Genomic DNA, 24891 nt, shown 5'->3' with positions numbered 1-24891 from the left:
ATGTGTATAATTTTTGCGAATATATCGTGACGTTTTTTATATTCGCTTTGAGCCAAAACGGTGCAAGAAGAAATGATATGTTCAATGGTTTCCCCTTCAGTTCCGCAAATCCTACATTTATCAATGATCGATTGTAAACCGCATATGTGTTTTTTTATAATTTCTTGTATTTATAACACGATCTTGTATTGCAAATATAAAACCCTCAGTCTCAGGATGAATATTTGATTTCTTAAGCCATGCATGAGAAGCTTGAATATTAATTTCTGGCTGTTCTAGCTCTTTAAAATATCTCCCATGTAAAGACTTTTGTTTTATATTTGCTATAGTGTCAGGTATATTTGGCTCAACAATATCTGAAATTATATTATCACTTAAATTTAAAGGTGTGTAACCTTTATCCGCTGAAACCAAAGCATTAAAAAAAGTGTTATCACGAGCTCTATTGAGAAAATAATTTTTTAGTGAAGCAATTTGATTATGTTGTAGAATTTCTAGATTTGAAAAACCCCTACCACCATTTTCGCGTGGTAAATTAAATCTTTCAATAGCAGATTTGGGGTGATGTTTACAAAATTTTGTAAAGAGAACTCTAGTTTGAATGTTTATATTCTGTAAATTAGTTTTGGACCATTTTATAATACCAAAAGAATAGGTCAACAATGGAACAGCATATGTATTAACTGCTTTAATTAAATTATTACCGTTTAATTTTTATTCTAAAATAGATTTAATTCTTAAATAAAATTGTTTTTCTAAATTTTCTTTTATAATTGAATGTTGAATATGATTTGATTGATTAATACCTAAATATTTATAAAATTCTCCTTTATTTAAATTTTTAATGATTTCTCCTTCTTTAGTTATATATTCTAAATTTTCGTAATGACCGCGATATATTGATTGCGTTTTACACTTATCAATACCAAAACTCATGTCAATATCATTTGAGAAATTTTCAGTTATTGTTAAGGGGAAGAATACGCCAGTGGTGAGAGCCAAATTCTAATTTTCACATTTAGCGCTCTTCACGAAATGCTGTGTTCGGTATAAAATTTTTCTACGTCGTGTTGGCTTCGCTGGTACCTTCTCATAATTGGTTTACAACAGGGCAACGACAGTTTTGTCACCAGTAAATTTACGACACTTGAAAGGACAAGTGGTGCCCAACTGCCAGACAACTTATTCTATTTTTGCGGATATATGGCATAATAATAAGTAATAGTGTAACGTTTTCACACTCCGTGGATCGACGATTTAAAAAAACACAATTCACTTATTTAATGGTTTATTTTAACACCTCTAATTTACATTAGTTCGCTCTGGATCTCAAGTGTCGCTGTTCAATTACCTTTTAAAAAATTCTGAAAATATTTTTCAATAATTAAAATAAATTAGGTCAAAACTATAACCTTTCAGCCTGTATGACTTGAAATTAAAAATTCAAATTTTTGAAGGAACTCTGAAGTTTCAATGCAGTGACCATGTTGCTACGTAACTAATAAAAAACAGTGCGTGAAATGAAAAACAGAAATAGTCGTATGCGTGAAATTGCATTTCACACACTGTTTTGTATGGTTTCTATGGTTTCGATCTTACTAACAATGTAAAAAAAAAGACACGTAAGAAAATGACCCACTTCATGCACAGATAACTATGCGTGAATTTCAATTTTTTGAATCAATTATAGAAAAAAGTTATTTGGTAAAATTTTAAATAAGCATAAATATAATTTTTTTATCACTGTTCAATCTTTACCTCTCTCTACCCCAACTTAGTGGTGCCGGACCCCTCAGGCTACTCCGGCTACCTGTAACTATATACGAGCCCCGTACGGCTAATTGTTTTTAAAAATACATTCACCTTTGTCTAATTCATATTTTCTATTTTCACTTACAATACCCCGAGTGTGTTGATTGTTTCCGGAAATTTTGTTCTCGTGAAATTACCGGAAATTTTCGATCTCATTATACGAATATTTGTTTCGACGACAAATTGTCTAAGAAACAAATACGAGTAAAATGTGGAGAAAAATTTCCCGCAATGTCGTACCATCGAGTTGTATTCGGCATGACAATTCCACGAAAGAAAATTTCATTTTCAACTTTTACACAATTTTTTTAATTTATACGTAGTCTATGATTCTCAAAGCGTTAGTTAATTTAGTTGAAAACAACAAAAATTTTACTGTGGATCAAAAATGAGTTTAGCAAAATTCGAGGAAGGAGGAGAAAATGACAGTGATAATTCAAGGAAAAATTTCTGAAGTGTTATTATTACGCTTTATTACGAATATCAACTGTTCAGTCAATGTTCTATCAAATCAAGCTAAAAGTAAATGCAGAACGTAGATGCAGAAACTTTCTTTTTGTAAATTTCATTACGGTCCTAGTTTTACTACTCTACCTGAACGCAAATTCCAGGATGCAATAAACATTCGAGTGCAACCCCGTCCAACACAGTCGAAGTCGAGGCGCCAGGCCTTCGACGGAGACAACACACGAAGGATAGAATGCTGATAGCTGCATTTTCACTCCGTTGTACAATCAAATTTTGTCAAGGAGTTACAACGATTGTAATTACTCAACAAATTTGAAATTTCACAAACACTTCAACAACACATCAATCGATAGATCTTGATTATTCTTGTTCTCATCTGAATAAAGTCCTGTTCAGAAAAATATTCTAAAGTAAGGCAAATTATTAGGCGTTTTCTTATTTTTTTTTGGGAAAACTAAGGCCGTCTTGAACATTTTGAATATCAAGAGCCTTCAATCTACACTAGTTTTATGGCATATATTTTTTTCAGGAAAATTTATTGATTAGTTTGGCCACAATTTATCGACAAAAATCGCCTTAATTTGGCTCTCACCACTGGCGTATTCTTCCCCTTAATAAAGATAAAATGTGATTCTTTTTAGATGCATAAAGTTTTATGTCATCCATATAAAGAAGGTGATTTAATTTTGATAGTGTGGTATTATTATGTCTAATATTAAAACCGTATCCAGTGCTATTTAATAGATTTGTCAAAGGATTAATGGCTAGACAAAACCATAAAGGACTTAAAGAATCTCCTTGATAAATTCCCCGTTTAATTTGAATAGGCTCCAATTTTAATTTAGTATTGTTTATTGATAAATTTAAAGTTAGTTCTCCAAAATGTCATTACATGTGATAAAAAGTTAATCAAATCCAAATTAATTTTATAAATTTTAAGAATTTTAATTAACCATGAATGTGGTACTGAATCATAGGCTTTTTTGTAGTCTATGAATGCGGTATAAATATTTCTATTATTTTTTCTAGCTTGTTCCATTATTACCGTATCTATTGTAAGTTGTTCTTTACAACCAAAACACTCCTTAACACAACCTTTTTGTTCTTCATTAAGTATATTTAATTTTTGACAATAGTCGTAAATTATTACTTTAATGCAAGATGTCATAATTTTATAAATTGTAGGCAGACATGTGATTGGCCTATATTTTGATGGATTTTTAGTATCGGAATCTTTTGGTTTCAGATATGTTATACCATGGGCCAAAAACTCTGGAAATGTGTTAGGTTCCCTAATAAATCCGTTAAAGTGATCAAGTAAGCATTTATGAATACAAGTAAATTTTTTTAACCAAAAGTTATGAATTTGGTCACCTCCAGGGGATTTCCAATTATGTGAACTATTAATATTTTTAACTAAAATTTCAAGGCTAATTTGAATATGATGTGGATTATTACTATCTGGTATCTCATTTTCTAAATTAGGAATCCATTCTGCCTGATTATTAAATTGAACTTCATTTGACCATATGTTTGACCAGAATTCTTTAATTTCATTTATATTTGGTATACCATTATTATTTTGAATTTTATTATCTGCTAAATTTTTGTAAAACAACTTCTCATTATTTCTAAATAGTTTGTTTTCAAATTTCCGTTGTTTATTATTTTTATATCTTTTGAGTCGTTTATTAGAATAAATATTCAATTTTTGTAATAAAGTGTCTTTAATTTCTATTAATGTTTCATTATATTCGTTATATTTTAAACAATGTATTCTGTTTTTATTTAAAATCGATTGAATACATTATTAACCTATTCGTATCTAGTGGGCTTGCGCCCCGCTACGAGTTTGTGCCGTGTTGTTTTCACGCACTGGTCCCGCCACTGACACTTTTGTCTTTGGTTCTTCTGTCACTTGTCGAGCACTATCTTCTGTGAGACTGTTCTTCACAACACTTTTTCCTACACTATTATTACAATTAGTTTTATTACAAATTATTGTTAATCCTAAGGGGGAAAAACATTCTGGATCTAAACTAGCACTAATTGTAGGTATATTCATCTCCTTTTCCTCCCCTCCGAGAACCAAATACAAACAAACAAGTTTACCGACAGTTTTCAAAAACTCACAATCATTTAATTGAACATAGTGACAGTGACAAGGTGACAAGTAAAAAAAACACAACCTATCTTTTTGTAAATCAATTGTCAAGTCAAATCAAGTTGTAATCTGAGACACATACTATCGAATTCATGAAAAACTAGGACAGCAAAACGTCGTAGTTATGTCAAAAATGCTGTAGTGTAACATTTCTACGTACTTTATTTTAACTGGTTAGTATGTTACTAATGTCCAACATGTCAAGTAGATAACCTAAATACGTTTGACGTTGGAATTGAGCATTGCTAAATTCGAACTGTCATAATGAGAGATGTTGATATTTGACATTTTCATGTAGCCCAGTTTATTCCAACAAAATTTTGCTGTACTAGTTTTTCATGAATTCGATAGTACTATGGCGGACAATAAATTTAGGCCGGCCTGTCATTGGCTTGACATCAAAATGTGAAGCTGGCATTATGTTCAACTAACCCCATTTTCGATTTTTGTCATTCTTGTCATCGTGACAGCGATAATCAAAATTACAATTGGGAAAAGAAGCGTGCTCCAGAGAGAAGTGTTACTACAAAACAGTTATGCTAGTGCGTCATGATCTGTAAGTTACGAAAGGGGCGAAGGAAACGCCAAACAGCTTGAAAACCTTCAGTTTGACAAACTGACACATCAGTCATAATGACAATAAATGGTCGCTTGCATTGACTTTTTTGAAATGTCAGAAATTTGCCGGCCTAAATTTATTGTCCGCCATAGTACGTCCCAGTTACGCTAGACAAATGTTTGAATTGTGAAACTGTCTAAGGTAAGGTAACACTTCGTCCTATTTTATTTTGATCAACGATTGTACTATCGGTGGACATTAAAAACTGGAACATCCAAAATTTACTCATCGTGTATCAGACTTTTGAATTGTCACTCAAAATAAAAATTGTCAATTTTTAAAATGAACTCTTTGAACTTAAGAGATGCTAGATCAGTTGTGTGATATACAAAATCCTTGTAAATGTAAACAACATTAAAGAACCCAACTTTAATTTGATGTTTCTGATAATATGTTATTAGCATGTCATAATTTTGATTTTTGACTTTATACCTATAATTGTGACGTTTGTCCCAGTTTTTTATGTCCACCAATAGTACATATGAGTTACAAAATTGGCTTAAGTATCTAGTTGTTTAGTAAAAGTGTGATTAAAAATGTTTTATCTGTTTGAACATCACGCAAAAACACGAATAGTATACCGGGACATTTTTTTAACATTGAACATAGCCCATACTTATTCCCTATGTTCAGTTTTAAAAAACACACGTCAATGCATGTATGTAATCACGTAACCAAGGTAACGAAAATAAGTAGGTATTTGACAGTTTAACAAAATGGTCAAGTTGTTTGAAGAAGAAATACACATAATGCAGTTATTCTATGCCAACCAGAGCATTAGAATGTGCGTGACATTTTCAATGCAACACATGATAAACCAATTCCATCAATCGGAACAATTTTTAACATTATTTCAAAATCTCTGGTGTTCGGTATAGTTGGTTGCATAGCAACTCATAATGTATTGATGTGTGTTTTTTAAAATTGAACATAGGGAATAAGTATGGACTATGTTCAGAGTTAAAAAAATGTCCCGGTATGAAATAGTAGGATCGAGTGTTTTTTTTTATTTCACGAGAGTCGATTGTGAACGCACTAAGGATCACAGATCAACTGAAATTGGATAGCTTCGCCGCTTCGCCACTGCTGTAAGTCGATCCTCAGATATTGTATTTCTCAAATAAGACTTAATAATCTTCAATGTTGAGAAACACCTTTCTGCTTCAGACGTGATAATGGGAGTAGTAGGGTGGTACTATGGCGGACAATAAATTTAGGCCGGCCTGTCATTGGTTTGACATCAAAATGTGAAGCTGGCATTATGTTCAACTAACCCCATTTTCGATTTTTGTCATTCTTGTCATCGTGACAGCGATAATCAAAATTAAAATTGGGAAAAGAAGCGTGCACCAGATGATCGCTTGCATTGACTTTTTTGAAACGTCAGAAATTTGCCGGCCTAAATTTATTGTCCGCCATAGTAGTAGGTAACTAAAATCGATTCAGAATGCCTCTGTTACCACAAATTTCCTGAGCGGTGTTTTGAACGTAATGAGGCGGAGGTAAAACATAGGGACCTAACTTACGAGGTGATTTTCAACAATCTCAACCCACATGATGATTAAAATGACTGCTGGAAGTGACGCTCTTAGATTTAATGAGGAATGTCTTCTTCTGTAAATAATGTGACCTTCTCGTTGGCGGCCAAGATCATGCTCATTCAATTCGAAACGTCCGAAATCGCGAAGATGCTGAACAACGTTTACAAAGGTTCGTGCATTGGGAAATATCCGTTTGAGGCAACTTTTCACCGTAGATTTACCGTGCTAGCTTTGAATGTTCACGAGCTTCGCCATAAATCAAAAACCATATCGGTTTTCTTCAGGTTGGTAAAAGACATTTGTGATTTAAATTGAGGTTAAGATGGATGTTCTTGTCAAAGCGGCTTAATTTTGAATTAAATGACAACAAAAAAAGTCTATTATGATGTTTTTTGACCCATTTTTTCATAAATTCAGTGGCTCCTAAACATTTTGTGTATTCAAATCTTTCGCGAAACTGGATCGGTTGATCGGAAAAAGGGTAGTGATCGCTCTACAAAACGAACAAAGGAAGCAATTGCGAATGTGAGACAAGTTATGGAAGAAGTCCTACGAACTTCTGTCCGTCGGCTCTCACAACAAGTTCAATTGTCAACCAGCACTTGTCACAACATTTTGAAAAAGGATATCCACTTGTACCCCTATCGTCTGCAGGCGGTACAGCAACTTCTTGAAGTTGATTATCCTGTACGTGTGGAATACTGCCATTGGTTTGTTAACACTATGAACGAGAATTTGCTGAACTGGAGTTTCTTCTTGGACGAATGTTCTACTTGGACGGTTATGTCAACTCACAAAACATGCGATGGTGGAGTTCAGAAAAACCTAATTTCTTTGAAGAGGTTCCTTTACACCCCCAAAAGGTGCGAGTCTGGGCGGCTATTTCACGACGCAGGACTATTGGACCAATTTTTTGACGGTACAAATGCCATAAAAATGTTCTTCTCAAAAAAGTTGACGAAACCAATTTTTTTAGGAACCTTGACGGCTGTAAGGTATCGGGAAATCATACAGCAATTTCTTGAACAGCTTCATGATGATGAAATTGTAAACCGGTATTTCCAACAAAACGGGGCCCCTGGACACACAACATTCGAGACCTTGAATATGATACAAGAATTTTTTGATCGACGAGTCATCAGCCTAAATACAGCCATAACTTAGCCTTCAAGATCCTGCGACCTCACTGTGTGTGACTTCTTTTTGTGGCCCTATTTAAAGAACTCGGTTTTCCAGCATCGGTTAAATAACCTCGATGAGTTACGTGAGGTAATAGTTGCGAAAATTGATAAGATTAATAATAATCCTCACCGGAATTGTTCGAAGAGTTCGTAAATGCCTTGAAGTTGCTGGAGCACATTTTGATTATTTATTGTAAACGTCATTTCCTCATTAAAGTTTATTTTTTCGTTCGTTATAACAGTCAACTGCTTTTTATTATACCTGAATCATAATCCCTGTTTTTGACACTAAAATGCGTGTCAAAAAAAAAGTAGGATATTAAAGAACGAGTTTTATAAGGGTTGATTTGCGGCACGAGTCCCAGGTGTAGAAAACGAACCGTAGGGAAGTTTTCTATGGGACGAGTGCGCCAATGCCCTTATAAAACGAGTTTTTTATGTTATTTTTTAGAATTTGCACCCTTGTTTAATTATTGCATAACATTTTTAATTTACAATACGAAAATTTCCGATAATAATGCGGAATTTGGAAAAGTGCCCCGAATGCTTGCAGCGTTTCCGCGTTGGATGGCAAGGGAAATCCTCTCAAAAAGGAATTTCTTAGATTTTGAATCCCCTGATTCTGCGATAAGTCGGTCTCCGATGACATTAATGAAATCTATTGTTTCTTTGTTTTAATTTTTAAATAAAAAAATTAAATTTTCAAATTTTAGGGAATTTTATATTAATTGGTAATTCAAGGTAACGGATGCAACTACATCTGCAACATATGTTAAAAAGTAGAGTTTGAACGTTAATATTGGAAGTTTTTTTGTGTAAATGACAATAATACACTCAAATATTTTTTTAGAGATTTATAGACCTTTACAAATAAGGATCTTCTTTGTCGCACAGTAACGTCACTGTGAGACAGGCCCGGACTGGGACCTGAAACCGGCCCGGGTATTTTATAGACGGTCGGCCCTCTGAATCTCCATAAGAAAGTAACAAAGGAACTACAAAAAATTTTGTATCATATTTACTGTCATTTTTAACAATTCAAGTTAGTTAGTCAACGACTTCTGAAGAAGTTCACTGCTTTCAGCTACTTTATCAATAATTTCGTCGCAATCTAAATTCATCAACAGATCCTTTTCTACCGCCATTAACATGAAAGAATTTAAGTAATCGGAAGATAAGGTGCTTCTCATGCGATTTTTTATATTTTTTAGGGTAGAAAAGGATCTTTCACAAGCAACTTGACTCAACTCAATGATAACGTAAGCAGAAATTTGAATGCTAGTCCGATTAAAGTGTAGGCATTGGTCAATAAAATTTTCATTTTACCTTCAATCAGAACGGTGCAGAGGACTCTGGGAGATATCAACATAAAAGCAGGCATACATCACTATAATGTCAAAAATGACGTTTGAAACAAATCCATTAAGAAAATATTGCAATTTAGTTTTCGATGAAATGGCAATTAAACCACATTTGGATATGACGACAACCAAAGATGAGATCAAAATAATTGGATTAGAACAATTTGAAAATGTTAACCCATATATTGCCGACAGGGCATTTGTATTTATGCTCACAGGCATAAACTGTTTTTGGTCTCAACCAATTGCCTGTTTTTTTCCAAATCGGGAGTTAAAACTCATCAGTTGGCAGACTTAAGGGCCGATTTCATAAATTTGATGCAAATGGAACATTAGTTAATGTCGACATTAATTTAATGGGAGCATTAAAACTTTCTTTAAAACAAAATGATTTCATAATGCAGTTTTTAACGTACAGTTGCGGCCGTTGAAAACTCAGACAGGAAAGATTTAAACACTCCGTATAAATTCCGAAATTTGATTAGCGTAAACAGGATTTTCATCAAGGATTATAAAGTCAGTGTCAGTATTTGACATTTTAGGTCAGAATCGCGCGTAGCTTTTGAAATGCCACAATTATCTGATTTGCAAAAATGTGTTTGACTAAAGGACGGTGTGAGTATAAGAGCCATTGCGAGAGAAATTAATGTGGATAATGTTTGAGAAACGTCACTTTCAATACCATTTACAAAGCTAAAAGTTTGGCGTTGTCAAAGTGTCTGAGTTTTCAACGGCCGCAACTGTACATACATTAACTAATGGACAATTAGATGAAAATAATGCTAGGTTGGGTATTCCTAGTTTTGACGTCTCGTACATTTGACATTCAAAAAGTAAAGTATTGGAGCGTATACAGGGTATTTCGCGAGTGGTAATGAGCCTGACGGAATTAAAAATGCAACCCACATTACATTACCGAAAAAGCTGGGTACTGAAATTAAAAATGTCCGGCATTTTTGTATTTTTTATTTTAACAGGCTCACTCGTAAAATACCCTGTCTATTCAATAAAATGGAGGACAAAAGTAAGAAAACAAAACGTAGCCGTGGAAATAATTTCTGGAAAGACGAAGAACTGTTGCTTCTGTCTGAGATAGAAGATTTTTATTATAGATTTATATTTTTTTCAGTAAAGTACAATCTATTGCACACGTGCACACGTGGAACTCTTGCTATTTGGTACATCTTTTCCTTTTCAGCACTTCTGTGCATTTCTTCAATATTCTCATACATGTTAACGTAATTTGGACGTAGAGAAGCAATAGCTTCAGATACTGTTTTAATTATCCGACATGCAGAAGATGTTGAGACACCGGCAAAATCGGAAACCGATCATTGCATACATCCACTTGCATAAAATCTAAGGGCCAAGAGCAATTGAGGTAACTGATTTTTGGCTTCCTCCTCTATAATACGTATAGGTACTCGTATAAAGTAAAACTTAGTTTCTCTGAACAAAAATAAACAGGATCTGTAATTTACCTATTTGTAGCAGGTCTAATTCGATCCTGAATCTGCCCAAGTAGAATATAAAAAGTATCTTTATTAATTCGAAACCGTTGAAAAAAAAATTAATTCGTCGAAAATTTCTAGGTATGTAGTTTTTTCTAGTGTTGTGAGGTCCGGTAATTGACTTAGTCAATGACCCATTTGACCGGTCAATAATTGTCAATGACTTGACGTATTTGACCAGTCATTTTTAAAATTTAAATTTCCCGCTTATAATGTTGAAGATTATATGATATGACGACTGTTTGACTGATGAGATGAGGTTATGTTGGGTTGTCTAATTTCATTTACGTAGCTGCTGACAATGAAGAAATCGATTATGACAATAAATAAGTAAATTATGACAATGAAACATCTAAAACTTTAATAAACATTAAGCGATTTATCTATTAGGAAGAATTGGTTTTTGTTTTTCAATCGTTTTTGTGTCTTCTTAACATGGCATACAACATATTTTTACTTTCATAAAATACTTATTATACCTACTTTTTTAAATTCTAAACGAATGTTGAAGTAAGTATTTTAAAAGAAACTAAAAACACATACACACTACACAGTTGTGTTGAACGTTTTAAAGTGTTTTAAATTAACAAAAAGTTCAAATTCAAGCAAATACAGGGTGTTTCTGAAATACGTGTGTTTAACCAGTGAAATAACTCGCCAATTTATGAAACTTTTCTCTATAACATTTTGTAAAATTCGTAAAAGCATTCCAAGATTTTTTGCCCCACAATTTTTACCAAACGAGTCGTTTTGTCTGATTAACTATTCTATTTTTTGTAACCATGAGAATCTAAATTTTGATTATTTATTTTTTGCTGTAACAATGGAAGTTTTTAACAAAGCTCTGTTTCTATCACAACAGAAAATTTTCGCTCTTACCCATAGGCGGGTATACACTTTGATGGTTAATTTATTCCAAATTTTAAATCAATTTGTATTGCTTTTTCGTAAAAATGTTATAGAGAAAAGTTCCATGATTTGGCGCGTTCTTCCCCTGGTTAAAATTAACACACGTATTTCAGAAACACCCTGCTGTATGTTAAAGAAAAAACAAATATAACTTCTATAACTTCAAACAATTCAAACTTAACCTCACTTACACAATTTTAAAACAATAATTTATCGATCAATAAATCTTATAAAAAATGGAATTAAGAACCATTATTTGGTATTAAAATAATTTGTAATTGTCATTTTCCAAACAACTTTCTGGTTTATAACTAAAGAGCGATCAAATTAATTCGTAATCGAATTATCCATGAATCCGAAATCATATGTCGTTACTTGAACTCCACCATCCAATTAACACAGCTTCAGTGGCGGCTGGTCAGGGGCGGCAGTGCCGACCCAGAAATTTATTCAAAAAGTTCATTTATACTTTTTTTTTTTTTTAAACAAGTTTCCTCATTTACATCTCTCTAATATGCATATATTTTTCTAATTTTATGACATTAGCCATTACTGGAGATTCAAAGTTCCATTAATTCGTAGTCCAAGTATCCCGTAAAAGTGAACGCATTTCAATATATCGTGCCTTCAAAAATAACTATATTTAGAGTAGGCGTTGACAACGTTTTAATTTTGGGAACAGTGTAGATAATTTCGTAGACAACCAATTATTCTCCGGAGTTACACAGATTACATAGTAAGTTTTGTCCCAATTTCATATTAAAATTTTGACATTTGACATTCGTTCTCTTTCCCGTTTTCAGATTGAGCTGTTTGTGATTTTACTCGTTTTATTCCTCGTCTTGCGTACAAAAAATCAGTTCTTGTCGGAACTAAAACGAAATCTGCGTCAGTGTTTTACTGTTTTCCGACATTTTTGTGAACAATGGCACAACATGAAGTCTTCATGTTAATGTCTTATTTCGAAATTGTGTGAAAATCGATGGAGTTTGGCAGTATTCCCTTGCGTTATGTATGGAAGAGTTTGGAGAATTCCCAGACATTGCAGTGGAATATACGCAGTTTCGACAAACTTTAAACATTTCCTTAAAGAATTTCCAAGAAAATGGATCTGTGGGACGAAAACCTGGAAGCGAGACAAGCAATGGAAGAAGCCCCAGGCACTTCAATTGAACATTTATCACAACAATTTGGTGTGTCTGTTGGTATCTGTCATTCAATTGTGAAAAATGATCTTCACCTATTTCCATACCGTCTCACATCTGTTCAAGAATTACATCCAGCTGATCTCCCCTAAAGATTAGAATATTGTCAATGGTTTCTGAATACTTTAGATGTTCATCTTGATAAAACCTTTTACACTGATGAAGCCTACTTCCATCTTAGTGGATATGTCAACTCTCAAAAAACAAGAATGTGGAGTTCAGAAAATCCACATTTTTTCATTGAAACACCCCAGTACCCCCAGAAAGTAAGCGTTTGGGCTGCTATTAGCCAACACAGAATTATTGGTCCAAACTTTCTTGAAGGTAACAATTGTAATAATGTTTTAGTAATTAAATAATAATCAATGTTTTTTAGGAAATATCAATGCTGCAAGATACAGAAATGAAATTTTGACTCCATTTTGAAATCAGCTACATGATGATTAGTTAGTTTATGGCTACTTTCAGCAGGATGGTGCCACAATAGATTTTTTGGTCGAATTTTACGACAATAGAATTATAAGCCGTAATACACCAAACAACTGGCCTCCTAGATCATGTGATCTCACTCCTTGTGATTTCTTCTTGTGGCCACACAACAAAAATTCAATTTACACAACACCCATAAATGATTTGGCAGAACTACGAAATAGAATAACACAGAAAATTAATGAATTTAATAATAATCCTATTGTTTTAGAAAATGTAACTAATGCAATTAGATGAAGGACTAGGTTGTGTTTACAAGAACAGGGTGCACATTTTCAACACTTACTCTAAATTATTTATAAAATTGTTATCTCCTATTGTGTGAGGTTATGTGCAATACTTAATTTACAATTCTTATTAGTGTTCACAAGCAATGTTAATGTTATGTTCTCTTTTATGGTTTAAAGAAATAAATGAATTGATACGACTATTTGTCAATTTCCTTGAAGTGGGTACTTTCAGACTGTCTGTTTGGTTCCATGTTCAGTTTCAGTTTTCATTCAATATAAATACTGAAACCGAATGGAGAATATGAACTAACCGTGTAACATCCCATTTACTTGTTCTCTTTATGTTAACAGTTACTTGACTCTAGAGCTTTTGAAATTTTGCGATCTTATTCGACTTTCCATCCGAATTTGGGGTGTTTTTCTTCCGAAGATTAATTAAAATTTGCGGCAATGCCTCACAAAGATTTCGAAAGCTGAAACATCATCTTCCGTATATTGGTGAAAAGCCATTAGTTAGCAAATAATTTGTGATTGGAATAATGTTTGGATTATTTATTAATGTGAATTTCAATAATCTGAGATGAATGCACTACAAAAATTAAAAATATTTTCTAACCTAATTTTATTTCGTTAAATGTCAGACCAGACGATTCTTGTGTCATTTTCTACGCTGTAAAAATGTTGCAAACAATTGAACTTCCATAGGTTGCTCTAAATATAAATTTATTTGAAGGCACGTTACGTTTATACGCATGAGCATGTCCGATGAGTTGCACGCTGTTTGGGTTTTTGGGAGTTTGGATCGGCAAATCCAAATAGTACAGTTGTGTTAAATGCACCGATGCTTGTATTTACAATCTCCTCTTAGCCAATAAGCTTGTACAGAGTTGCCAGATGCGCAGAACGTCGAGATTATTGCATCGCTGTACGCTGTTCCCCAGTTGGCACCTACTGCATGCCGTACCTCACCGCTTTTCAGTCTTTAAGTAGCTTCGAATGTTTTTTTTTAACGAATCACTTAATTGTCATTGACCTTATTAATTAAAAAGTAACATTTTTAGTTGTTAATAAAATAATAGAAATTTATATTTATTGAGAGAACAGCTTTGGGTTTTTGTGAACATTTTCAATAAAGCACTGATTAATACCTCTCCTAGGTCCTATTTTTTTTATACATTTAAATATCAATTTAGTATTTACAAACCATAAGAAGCTTTAATATTATGTTGAAGTTTTATTTGAAATATATATACATGCATATAATGCATATAACTTCACTAACTTCGATGAAGAAGAAATATGTATTTAATATTATTAAATTTTACACTTAGAAATAATTAAAAAAAACAGAATGTGTCGTAAAGACGCACGATAGAAGTGAAACTTTTGTATTACAGGGAAACATTGAAATTCAAAAAGGTATACATATTATTATACTCATGTGTCATGTCATATCGTGAGGAAGTTCCTTAACATTGACACAGAACATAATAAAACACAACAAAGTCAAAATGTGGAGGCGAGACGCTGGTAATTATGTTGATAGGCACTGCACTATTACTTGATAGTAATATCCGTAATAGTGTACGTACTCCGGCAAAATTGCCGTGCCGCCGGGTGGTGCAGGGTTAACTTACGTAGGTTAAATAAGGACAAACTTGTTTGAAACCACAGCTAGTTTCGAATGTGCCATTTTATAATAGTATATTAAAAGACAAGTTTCATAAGACCAGTCTTGAAGCACGAATTCAAGATTAAAAAACGAGTGGCATAGCCACGAGTTATTTTAAAGAATGAGTGCTTCAAGGTCTTATGAAACGAGTTTTTTATACTATTTTTTGTAATTTGCCCTTTTTAAGCCGTTTTTAAACAAAAATGTTTACTTTCCTCGATTTAGGGATTTTTGTGGCGGTTGGTAATGTCTAGGGCCCGGATTTTAGGCAAAATGGACTATTTTTATTTTTTAAGGCACGTGTATGAAACTTGTCTATAAATGATTTCTGGCTTAATTTGAGTAATTAGAGCTATATTTGATTCTGCCTATTCGGCCTAAAATGCCCTTTAAATACCTATTTTACTTTATAACTGCCTGAACATGCCTAAAATGACCAAAAATAAATTTCATTTTCGCGATTTTTTCTCAATATTCGAATTCTGGGAAGTTTACGGTATTAAAAATGTAAAAGTGGTACCTCAATAAAATTTACAATTCTTTATGATTTTGAAATTTAAGGAGATGTAATTATTGAAATGTACAAAGTGCAGTACAATAGAGGAATTACTTTTTCGCTTTTACGGTTGGGACCATGGTGTCAGCGGTAAATACTCCGACAATACCTAAGTACCAGGAACCATTAGACTGGTCTGGCATAAATTTCAGAGTTTATCTGTTTGCCTCTGTTCGAAGGGGTGCAGGTATACACAGTCTAATGGTTTGTGACACTTAGGTATTGTTAGAAACTTTAACGTTTATACAATGGTCCCTACTATAAAAACGAAGTTTCTCAAAATATAAGTCCACTTTGGTGGATAACAGACAATGTTTTAAAATAGAAAATTCAGAGCAATATATTGTATGCCATGTAAATACGAGTATATAACTAACAAACTTGTAGGTAGATATATTAATTAAATTACTCGTAATAAAGAATAATTGGTAATTGTTCACTTTAACTACTTCGCGTTTTTTCTGTCTAGACAGCCTCAGGACGTCCTCCTACATCGTTTCCCACCAGTCAAACCTTGTGCAAATGAAAATTTTCCTTACACTTTAGTTATACTAAGACTTGGCGCGACCTTGACACGACCTTGACACACAACAAGAGAGAAAAAAAAGGCATTTGCACAAGGTTTGAATGGTAGGACACGATCTAGGAGGACGCCCTGAGGCTCTCTAGCCAGAAAAAAGGCGAAAATTCCCCAGAAGTAGTTAAAGTAAACAATTACCCAATAATTAGTAAATATCTTGTTGGGTATACTTAAAACTTTAAAAACCCATTTTTAAATTTAATTAACCACAATTTTAAGGACCTATTGTGGCTTATTTTCAGTTTTTAAGGGACTATTTGCAGTAATTTAAGGGACTATTTTAGGCACCTATTTCCGACTTTTTAATTGCCTAAAATCCGAGCCCTAGTAATGTCTTAATTTTAAAAGTGAAAATTTGCTCAAGTCTTCAAAGTCGCCTTTTGTTTTATCCAAATTCTGTCACAAAACACGAATATGGAAGATGATCTTTCATGTACGCCCGCTGAAATACGTGAAACTCCCAAAAATACGGTCGCGAATTTGTTGCCTGATAAATCCTGATAAATAATTCTTTGCACATTTTGTAATTTAAACTGACACGCATGACGGATCAAGCTTTGCCAACCTAAAAATTTTCGTAAAATGTTCCGTGAAATAATGGTTATAAGGACATCCCAGATGATGACGTCGCGTTCGTTAATATGTCTATTAGAGAATCAAAATGGAGGCAAATTACAAAAACATCTGTTAGAATATTCAAATAATTTTTAATCCAATGAACATTTAGAACAGAATCACCAAAAAAGAGTAGGGGTAGCTATTGAAAATAAATCTTTTGAAAACGTGAGGCGTAGCTTCATTGGTTTCAATCATACTAACAGCAATGATAAAGAAAAGTTATGCTGAAACTAACAAAGTTGTATATGGTAAGCCCGTTCACTATTTTCTTCGTTCCCATTTCGAAAATAGGATTCTGTTGTAAATGTTTTCTTTTCTTAAGTGAAAACCACGTTTTAAATAAAATTCATATTTTTATTTAACCATATTTTGTACCTATCCACTAAGATCTACCAACTTTTAACATGTTTACCCTTTGGTACACTTCATCAAAGGTGGAATTACGCATTCACATTTCACCTTCGCAATTTTCCTGCCATAATCGTATGTAAAATCATACTTTTCAAATGCTTCACCCACTTTAAATGTCTTCTCGCCAAATTTGCAAGTCTCTTCTAAAAAACAATTTTTAAATTAACTTGCCGCACTAGTTCTGCCATTATGTTTACCTGATTTAGCTTTACCTTTACCGCTTTCACTCCCATCGGCTAAAATAACAAATTAACTGAATTCACGATTTGGACCAAATTCAAAATTCTTACAACAAATCCAAGTGTCGGGACAACAAAGAACGGGACTCTCTAAATCTACTTCATAGAACGGTGCACAGTGTTTTTGAATTTTTTCTCCATCACGGAGTTGGCCCCCGCATTTTCTTCTCCTACAAAACGGTTCTTCAAATTTACCCTTGAATCCTTTCTGGCAAACACAGTCCAAGCAAGAATTTTCAAAGGAGAATTTTTCACCTTCTTGGTACTCTGTCCCATCCACCACACATTTTTCGATCCCATCGAAAGGATCTAAAATACATTATTTGTTATGTTGAAATTGGCAGTTTTCTTAATCATTACAGCATATTTGTCCAAGGGAACAACACTCTCCTAGACTGTACTTTCTGTAACAACGGTCTTGTAGTGGTTCTAGCAACCAGTCCGAACAGCCCAAATTTACACAATTAAATCCTGTGTTACTAAAATTTGTTGTTGCTATTGCCGTTAATTATTAATGGTGGTTTCATGTGACTCTGACGTTTCGATTTAAAAAATTTGAAATTTTATTTTTTATAGTGTTACAGCTCGAGCCGTCAGAGTCAAATGAGAATCCTGTAGCTAGGACATACTTTCCGTCTACTCTACAATGACATCCAGCATTACAAGAAAGACTCGCCAAGCTGCTGTCGACGGCTTCGTTATGTTTGTACGCTTTACCTCGAAAGTAACAGTTTGTACTGGATGGTTCTAGTCCCTCACAGGAATATTTGCTTGGACAGTCTTTACCATCTTCGTAGTGAGGAGTACATCCAAAATCTTCGTATATCAAAATACCATTCTTGTAGCATCCTTTACCTAAAATATTGTTCTCAATTACGTAATTGGCGGTAATTAAATGGTTTTACCTAAAATTGATGTAATCACTGTTACGAAAATAAGACACTCCAAGTGTAACATCTTGACACGTCAACGATTGAATACACAACAAACAATGATTCGAGATTACCAGTTTGTTATATTAATACCGGTTCTATCAATAACAGTGGAAGATAAAGAAAAGTTCTTTCTAAAAGGTCGGTCATTCGCTGTACTCTGTAATTGTATTGACAAAACCATAAACAAATAGATTGAAGATCTATTTTTAAACCAACAGCTTTAAATAATTTTTGGATAATTTACCGAGTGTATCAAATTTTCATTTCTAAATCAAGTGATGCATCTAGAACGTTAAACCTTAATCCTGAGAGGACAAATGGTAACATTTTTGCTAGTCTTTTTCCAAATACCATGGACTTGAAATCAAATATGCAATTAAGAGAATCCACATTCTAATAAATTAGTAATAAACTGGTCCCATATTACACGTTACTCTAATTCAATTCAAATTTAAAAACAAAATCGTATTGAATTAAATTTCTACTGATGAATTTTAAATTTTGTGTCCTAGATTTTTTCATCGTGACAGTTAAAACAAAATTTTGTTTTACTCCTCCTTTAAGAAATATCTTTTAATGCATTTTTAACATATACAGGATCATTATAAATGAGAAATGACTGTCCCATCGCAGTTGGCGTTGAAAACCCACACAAATTTTGGATGTGCCGCCAGTCTCGCAACGTTAAGCAAACTATAGGGCATTCATTTTAAACGTTGGGTAAAGTTGTAAACTGAAAACACCATAAATTACGAAAGCGGCAAATTTTCATTGTATCGGTACGGTAAAGTAGGAATCCCTCTGTTCATATAAAACTGGTACCACGTCGTACTTTCACCATCTTATCGACGAGCAAAAGAAAGAGACGTTAAAATATCCACAAGTAAAAAAAATTAAAACACATTTTGTGATCAGTGACCAAAAAAATGTAAACAGATTGTTGATTTTAAATAATGTATTTGACAAATAAGATTACTTAATAAAGAAATAACAGTAATTAGTAAAGTATCCATTACATGTATCTTTTACAGCAAGTAAAAAATAAATACGTAAACAGATAAAAAATTAATCGTCATCTGAATCAAATTCACTAGATGATTCACCAGTATTGGCAACAAATGTTAATGGTTTCACTTAGTCTTCTAAAAGTTGATCTCGAACCCACCATTCTTTAATTTTGGACCCGAATATATTGAACACAGTTTTAGATTCACTGAGTTTCGGACAAGTGTCAAAGCAGGCAAGTTTTATTACAAAACCCAACATTTAAAATGAATGCTCTATAGTAGACAGATTTCCACTACCGCCAGTAGCGCCACCTATCGGCGATACTAGTCTCACTCATGTTATGACACTTGCGGCACATTCGACTACGTCACCAACGCCTACTGCGATGGGACAATCATTTATAATGACTCTGTACTTGAAGGACTAGTTTACTTTCGGAACCAAAAAAAAAAATCGAACCCATTTGGGAATGTTCAAAATCTTTCAGAAGAATATGAAATCTTCAATTTTCAGTTTTTGACATGTTGTTATCAGGACTTATCAGGACAAAAGACTAAGATAGAAAGTGGTTTCTTACATATTCAATTTATTTGAGAAAATTTATCCACAGCACAATTCTAATCTATCACAAACAAAACGTTTTTAAATTAAATATTCTACAAGTAGATAAGACAGCATACGTGACCCAATCAATTTGGTTTGGAGGTTTCTTTCAATTTTTCCTTTCTCTTTTTAATATGCCTCTCGTGTCTTCGTCTCATTTCTAATATTTCTTTCATTTCTTCTTTGTCTTCATCCTGAAATACAAATTATGTTACCATCACATTTTCAATGCCTCGACATCCATTACAGATTGATTCAGTCTCAAAACTAGTGCTCTTCGCCCATCAGACATAGGTTGAGAATACACCATCAGTTGCTTCCAGCGCTCAGCAGGACTGACTCCTCTTTCAACCACCAAAACAATTCGAGCCCACTAGAATGTTAGTACGTTTAGCTTTCACCGTAACAACAACAATCCAGATTTACTTGTCTTTGCCATTCATTTCTGGTCTCGGCAATTTTTTGATAAGTGTTACCCATCATGGCAATCAACATGTTGATGAGCAATATAGAGACGATCACCATGAAAACAACAAACAAGATCTAAACAACTATTGTGTATTAAGTGTTAATAATGTGAAGAAAGGTACCTTGGCTTCGTACTCGTGATCTGTGCGCTCAAAGGCTGTGTAATAGTCTCCAAAATTAGTCATTGACATTAAGAACATCGCCATAATAGATTCGATGGGAGTCGATATGGGGTTAGTCGCAGAATCATCAACATCTTCGGGTGTCAGAGGATTGTCAAATGACAAGAATATAATATAGAAAGCTGCAAGTGGGATTTAGTTTCATGTTGAAACATTTTCCAGAAGTTACCTTGAGAAAATCCCATGACGAAGACAAGGTAAATTGATGCAAATCTGATCAAGTCTCCCATCACCATTCTGTAGATCATCACTACGAAAGGACCGACAGTTTTGAAGCCTCTACAGAAGAACAAGAAGTATGGTGCAGTGGTCAACATTATCGCCACGGCAACTGTGTCTTCAATCTCGTCAAAACAACCCAGCCTCAAGCACGGTACTGTTAACATCAATATGCACGAAAACAAGAACATGACTCTTGACGGTGCGGTCATCTGAAAATTATTCGTTGGCAATAGTTCGAGTTTTGAAAAGTAGTAAATACGAGATTTTCGAAAAACATGCGACCTCCTAGAAAGCGAGCTTCACGGACGGCTGCTGCCAAATAGATGAAAGCTCCGATCACCATCAGTACTTCAGCAGTGAAACGAATCTTAGCTTCGGCCGAGTCGAGTTGCATCAATCTGCACTCTTCTTGTAAGTTGTCCCACCATTCTTCGACGTCATTGTCGTCGTCGTCCCCCTGACCTTTCATGAGAGGAATGGCTGTGATATTTTCCCATTTGACACTGACGTTGAGCAGTGCAGTAGCATTTTCTATTTCTGTGGAGTTGTGCGGGTGTGGAATAGTAGCGTTGGTGACGTTTGACGGTTTCACATCTTTGTGTGGAGGTCCTGGACGTAAAGTAAAACCCACTAACGATATTAAGAAGTAAAACGTGAAAGTAAAGAATTGTTTGTAAAATTTGAACTTGACGAAAGTATTCCATTTTGCGTTAAGGAGATCTATAAGAAGTCCGTCCATCAGTTCTAAATGTTCGTCTTTATCCTAAAACAAAATGTTTACGAAGAAATTGCAATTGTCGATTTTTTATTTACCCCAAATACAACCAGGTTGAGGGCTGAAGTTTTGCTGATTTGACCAGTTTCAATATCTATTGTGTCAATTTGGGATAAAGGATAAGCTGCGCATGTGATGCTTCCTAGAATTGAAGAACTGAAGAAAAAGAATGACTCACTGTTGAAATTACCTATTTGCCAATATATCTCTCGTTCTAGGTTTAAGATATGGAAGAACATGTCAACTCTGGCGAGTTTGGCAGCCAGTGTTAATGGAGTTAGATGCAAAACGTTCCTGATGGCCAATCTGGCCCCGACTTCATAGGCCATATCAAAAGCTTCCTGTTGAAAAGTTCAATCAATTATCATCCTTTCACTGCTAAATGACTGCCATCATATGGTTTAGGAATTGCTAAAGAAGGCTTAATTTACTTGCAAAAGTTTTAAAAAATTCACAAGTTAAATTTTCCAAATTGTTTGATACATTCCAAAGAGAAAGAATGGTGGAGGCGCCGGGACAATTTTGATACTTATTTTTAAAAATAATGTAATTACCAGTTTTTCCAGAATTACAAGTAAATGCAAAACGGTATTTCCATTGGTGTCTTGAGCATCAGGATCTGCGCCTCTAACCAACATCAATCGAAAACTCTCCTCTTGTCCTAGACATGCAGCAAATGTAAGAGGGTACTCCCCCCAGTACACATAGCTGTAATAACAATCGTTTTAGATTAAAAGTAGGTACCTACAAAAAGTTACAAACCCTTGGTAATTAGTTTCTGCACAGACGTTGACCCATTCGTGGTCAAGCGAATCCGAACGCGACGATTTCTGATCCTCTGGACACATGAAATTGCCAAAACAGCGCTCTTGAATGTTAACTCCTGAATCCAAAAGAAACTTTACCATGGAAGGGTCCTCATTCACTATAGCTATGTGCAACACATTTTCGCCTAGAACAAGTCGATATAAGAGCGGAACGAGAATGAATAATTTGTACCATAATATTCGTCCGACATGTAAATGTCATTGATGAGTTTCGGATAGAATCGTAAAAGTCTTTTTGCGATATCGGCATGCAGAGACGTGGCGTTTAAGAGACACAGGTGCATTATGCTTTCTCCGACGGCGCCTCTTTCTTTGATTTTCCAACACACGTGGCGGTACAAATGAGGATCTGGAATGAGTGGTAAGTTTATGTTGTTGGTGGTTTGTAACCTTTACTTCTCTGATATTCTTCTTCTGTGATTTCAGGTCCTTCGTCGTCGATTTCGAATTCGTCTGGATTTTCCATTGCTCTTAAAGGTGGTAACTAAAAATTTACAATACAGCATCCGTAATTAATAAATTGTTTTACCAACCAATTTGTGGCGAGCTCTCTCTTTGTTTCTTAGCAAAACTAGATCCGATATGGCAAAATATCTTCCTGCTCCTTTGTTGTACAAGAAATGTTCTACCTGATGGTTCGCGATTAAGACACATTTTATTTTTACTTATGTAATAGTCAAATACCTTAGTTTTAATTGCGTGGTCAAGTTCTGCATATTGCTTGTTTTGTGTTGCTCGTTTCATTAATTCTACAAGTAAGCCTCCCCCTGCAGAAAATATCGTGATTACTTTTTCAAGAAAACGTGGAAAGAGAAGGAATGAAGGAAGTTACAAATTATATTGAAACCCTGTGCTTCACCAAACTTTTTAAAAGATTTATGCTAACCGAAGGAGATGACAGTGCTTTGAAAAATGTTAACTGCTTAGAAATATGTCTAGAAGAAAATACTTCAGAAGTTTGTTTCAAACTAAGCAAAATCACAAACTTTTTTTGACAATCTACTACAAATCAAAATATTTTTTTTTTTCTTCCTGGAAGAAAAATCTCTACCACGAACACTTCCTTATTACGAACAAAGCCTCCTACGTCCATAACATTAGGTAAGAGGTGTTGGATTCTCTCATGGGCTGTGACCTCGAAAATATCTGCGCGAAGGCGGAGCGATAAACCAGTAAAATCTGTAGGTATATGAAAACTGAAAACGTCGACTACTTTACATGCAAATAGATGAGAGAGATTTGTAGCGCCCACATGAGACTGATATTCGTCGTCTGCGCAGATATGACTCATAGCCCATGAGAAAATCCAACTCCTCTAATACAATATTCTTTTGTTTAAGTATAAATATCAGCAACGACTCTGAGAGTTCACCAGTCTTAACTAGTCTAAGAGAAACAAGATATTACTGTAGAATCTTACCTTTTAAGTCACATAGCTTATAAATCGGTTGCACAGAAGCTCCAGCTTGCTTCTTGACACCGCTAGTGACGTTGCTCTCAGTATTACCCATATTTTACGTCCTCCTGAGTTTGCTTCCAACTTATAAACGATAAGTGGTATTACTTTTGTTTGGTTTTAACATTTTGTAGATCGTTTTTTTAACAAGTTTTTTCCACACAAATATCACTTTTTGATAAAAGATCATTTTGTTATTTGACGATTAAACTGCACAACTCATCATTTCATGAACACTTAGTTAAGGTTTGAAGGAGTCGAATGGTATTGATCAAACAATTTCTATAGGTAGCTATAAATATCCTTATTTTTATCATTTCTGTTATAAAATTGTTGGCACTTGTACGGCTGAATAGACTTTTCGTAAACATTTACAATAGTTTAGGTAGTTAAATTTAAAAACATCGAACATTGAAGTGTAAATTAAAATCAAAGTTGAAATTATGTCGAAGGTGGTAGGATATTTAAATGAGTGAAATTAACTAATCAGCTGAAGCTTTCTTCAGCCTTTCCGAATGCATATTAACTAATCCGACTAGTTGCTAGGAAAGAAATTATATTTACATTTTTCAAAATTCTTATAAATTTAGCTTAACAGAAATCTGTTAAGTGTCAATGTGATATTATTGAAACAGCAAAACCTGCGGTTATGCAAGTTACTTTAGGATGAATTCGGTAAATGTTGAGCTGACAAATCTTCGGAAAAAAATCAAAGAAACAATTGAGAATCACAAAGTAGACCCAGTTCATGTCTAACTGGAATAAGACATGAGAAACTTCATTTTCGCAATATAACTTTATTTGTTATTTTTTTCTTTTATTTTACCTCAACATAAGCTAGATTTTAAA

General features: G+C 34.0%; 2 protein-coding genes and 1 long non-coding RNA gene across 4 annotated transcripts; 1 reads left to right on the top strand and 2 right to left on the bottom strand.

Annotated features, from left to right (window-relative positions):
• The first annotated feature begins 12028 nt into the window (after positions 1 to 12028).
• On the top strand, positions 12029 to 13688 carry LOC138131775 (uncharacterized). Its single transcript, XR_011159896.1, has 2 exons — positions 12029 to 13095; positions 13148 to 13688. It is a non-coding gene; the product is annotated as an uncharacterized lncRNA (long non-coding RNA).
• Positions 13689 to 17249: 3561 nt separating this feature from the next.
• Positions 17250 to 18626, bottom strand: LOC138131099 (uncharacterized). The gene is made up of 6 exons (XM_069047871.1): positions 18472 to 18626; positions 18196 to 18421; positions 17927 to 18045; positions 17618 to 17875; positions 17525 to 17563; positions 17250 to 17470 (listed from the first exon to the last, which is right to left on the bottom strand). Exons 1-6 carry the CDS (start codon positions 18521 to 18523, stop codon positions 17325 to 17327), a joined length of 840 nt encoding a protein of 279 aa, XP_068903972.1. The 5' UTR covers positions 18524 to 18626; the 3' UTR covers positions 17250 to 17324.
• A 1448-nt stretch (positions 18627 to 20074) lies between these two features.
• nan (transient receptor potential cation channel subfamily V member nanchung) lies at positions 20075 to 24601 on the bottom strand. Of its 2 annotated transcripts, XM_069048991.1 has the most exons (15): positions 24007 to 24601; positions 23271 to 23353; positions 23120 to 23215; positions 22983 to 23070; positions 22759 to 22935; positions 22522 to 22711; positions 22314 to 22467; positions 21950 to 22100; positions 21798 to 21901; positions 21244 to 21747; positions 20932 to 21193; positions 20703 to 20884; positions 20539 to 20655; positions 20360 to 20485; positions 20075 to 20306 (listed from the first exon to the last, which is right to left on the bottom strand). In XM_069048991.1, the coding sequence occupies exons 1-15, from the start codon at positions 24095 to 24097 to the stop codon at positions 20199 to 20201; spliced, it is 2433 nt and encodes an 810-aa protein (XP_068905092.1). In that variant the 5' UTR covers positions 24098 to 24601; the 3' UTR covers positions 20075 to 20198. The 2 variants fall into 2 exon arrangements, with proteins under 2 accessions (XP_068905092.1, XP_068905090.1); XM_069048989.1 differs by having other exon boundaries at positions 21798 to 22100.
• Between the last annotated feature and the right edge of the window lie 290 nt (positions 24602 to 24891).

Source organism: Tenebrio molitor, chromosome 5 (genome assembly GCF_963966145.1).
Source record: "Tenebrio molitor chromosome 5, icTenMoli1.1, whole genome shotgun sequence".
NCBI classification, from domain to species: domain Eukaryota; kingdom Metazoa; phylum Arthropoda; class Insecta; order Coleoptera; family Tenebrionidae; genus Tenebrio; species Tenebrio molitor.
This window is presented reverse-complemented; position numbering and strand designations above follow the sequence as displayed.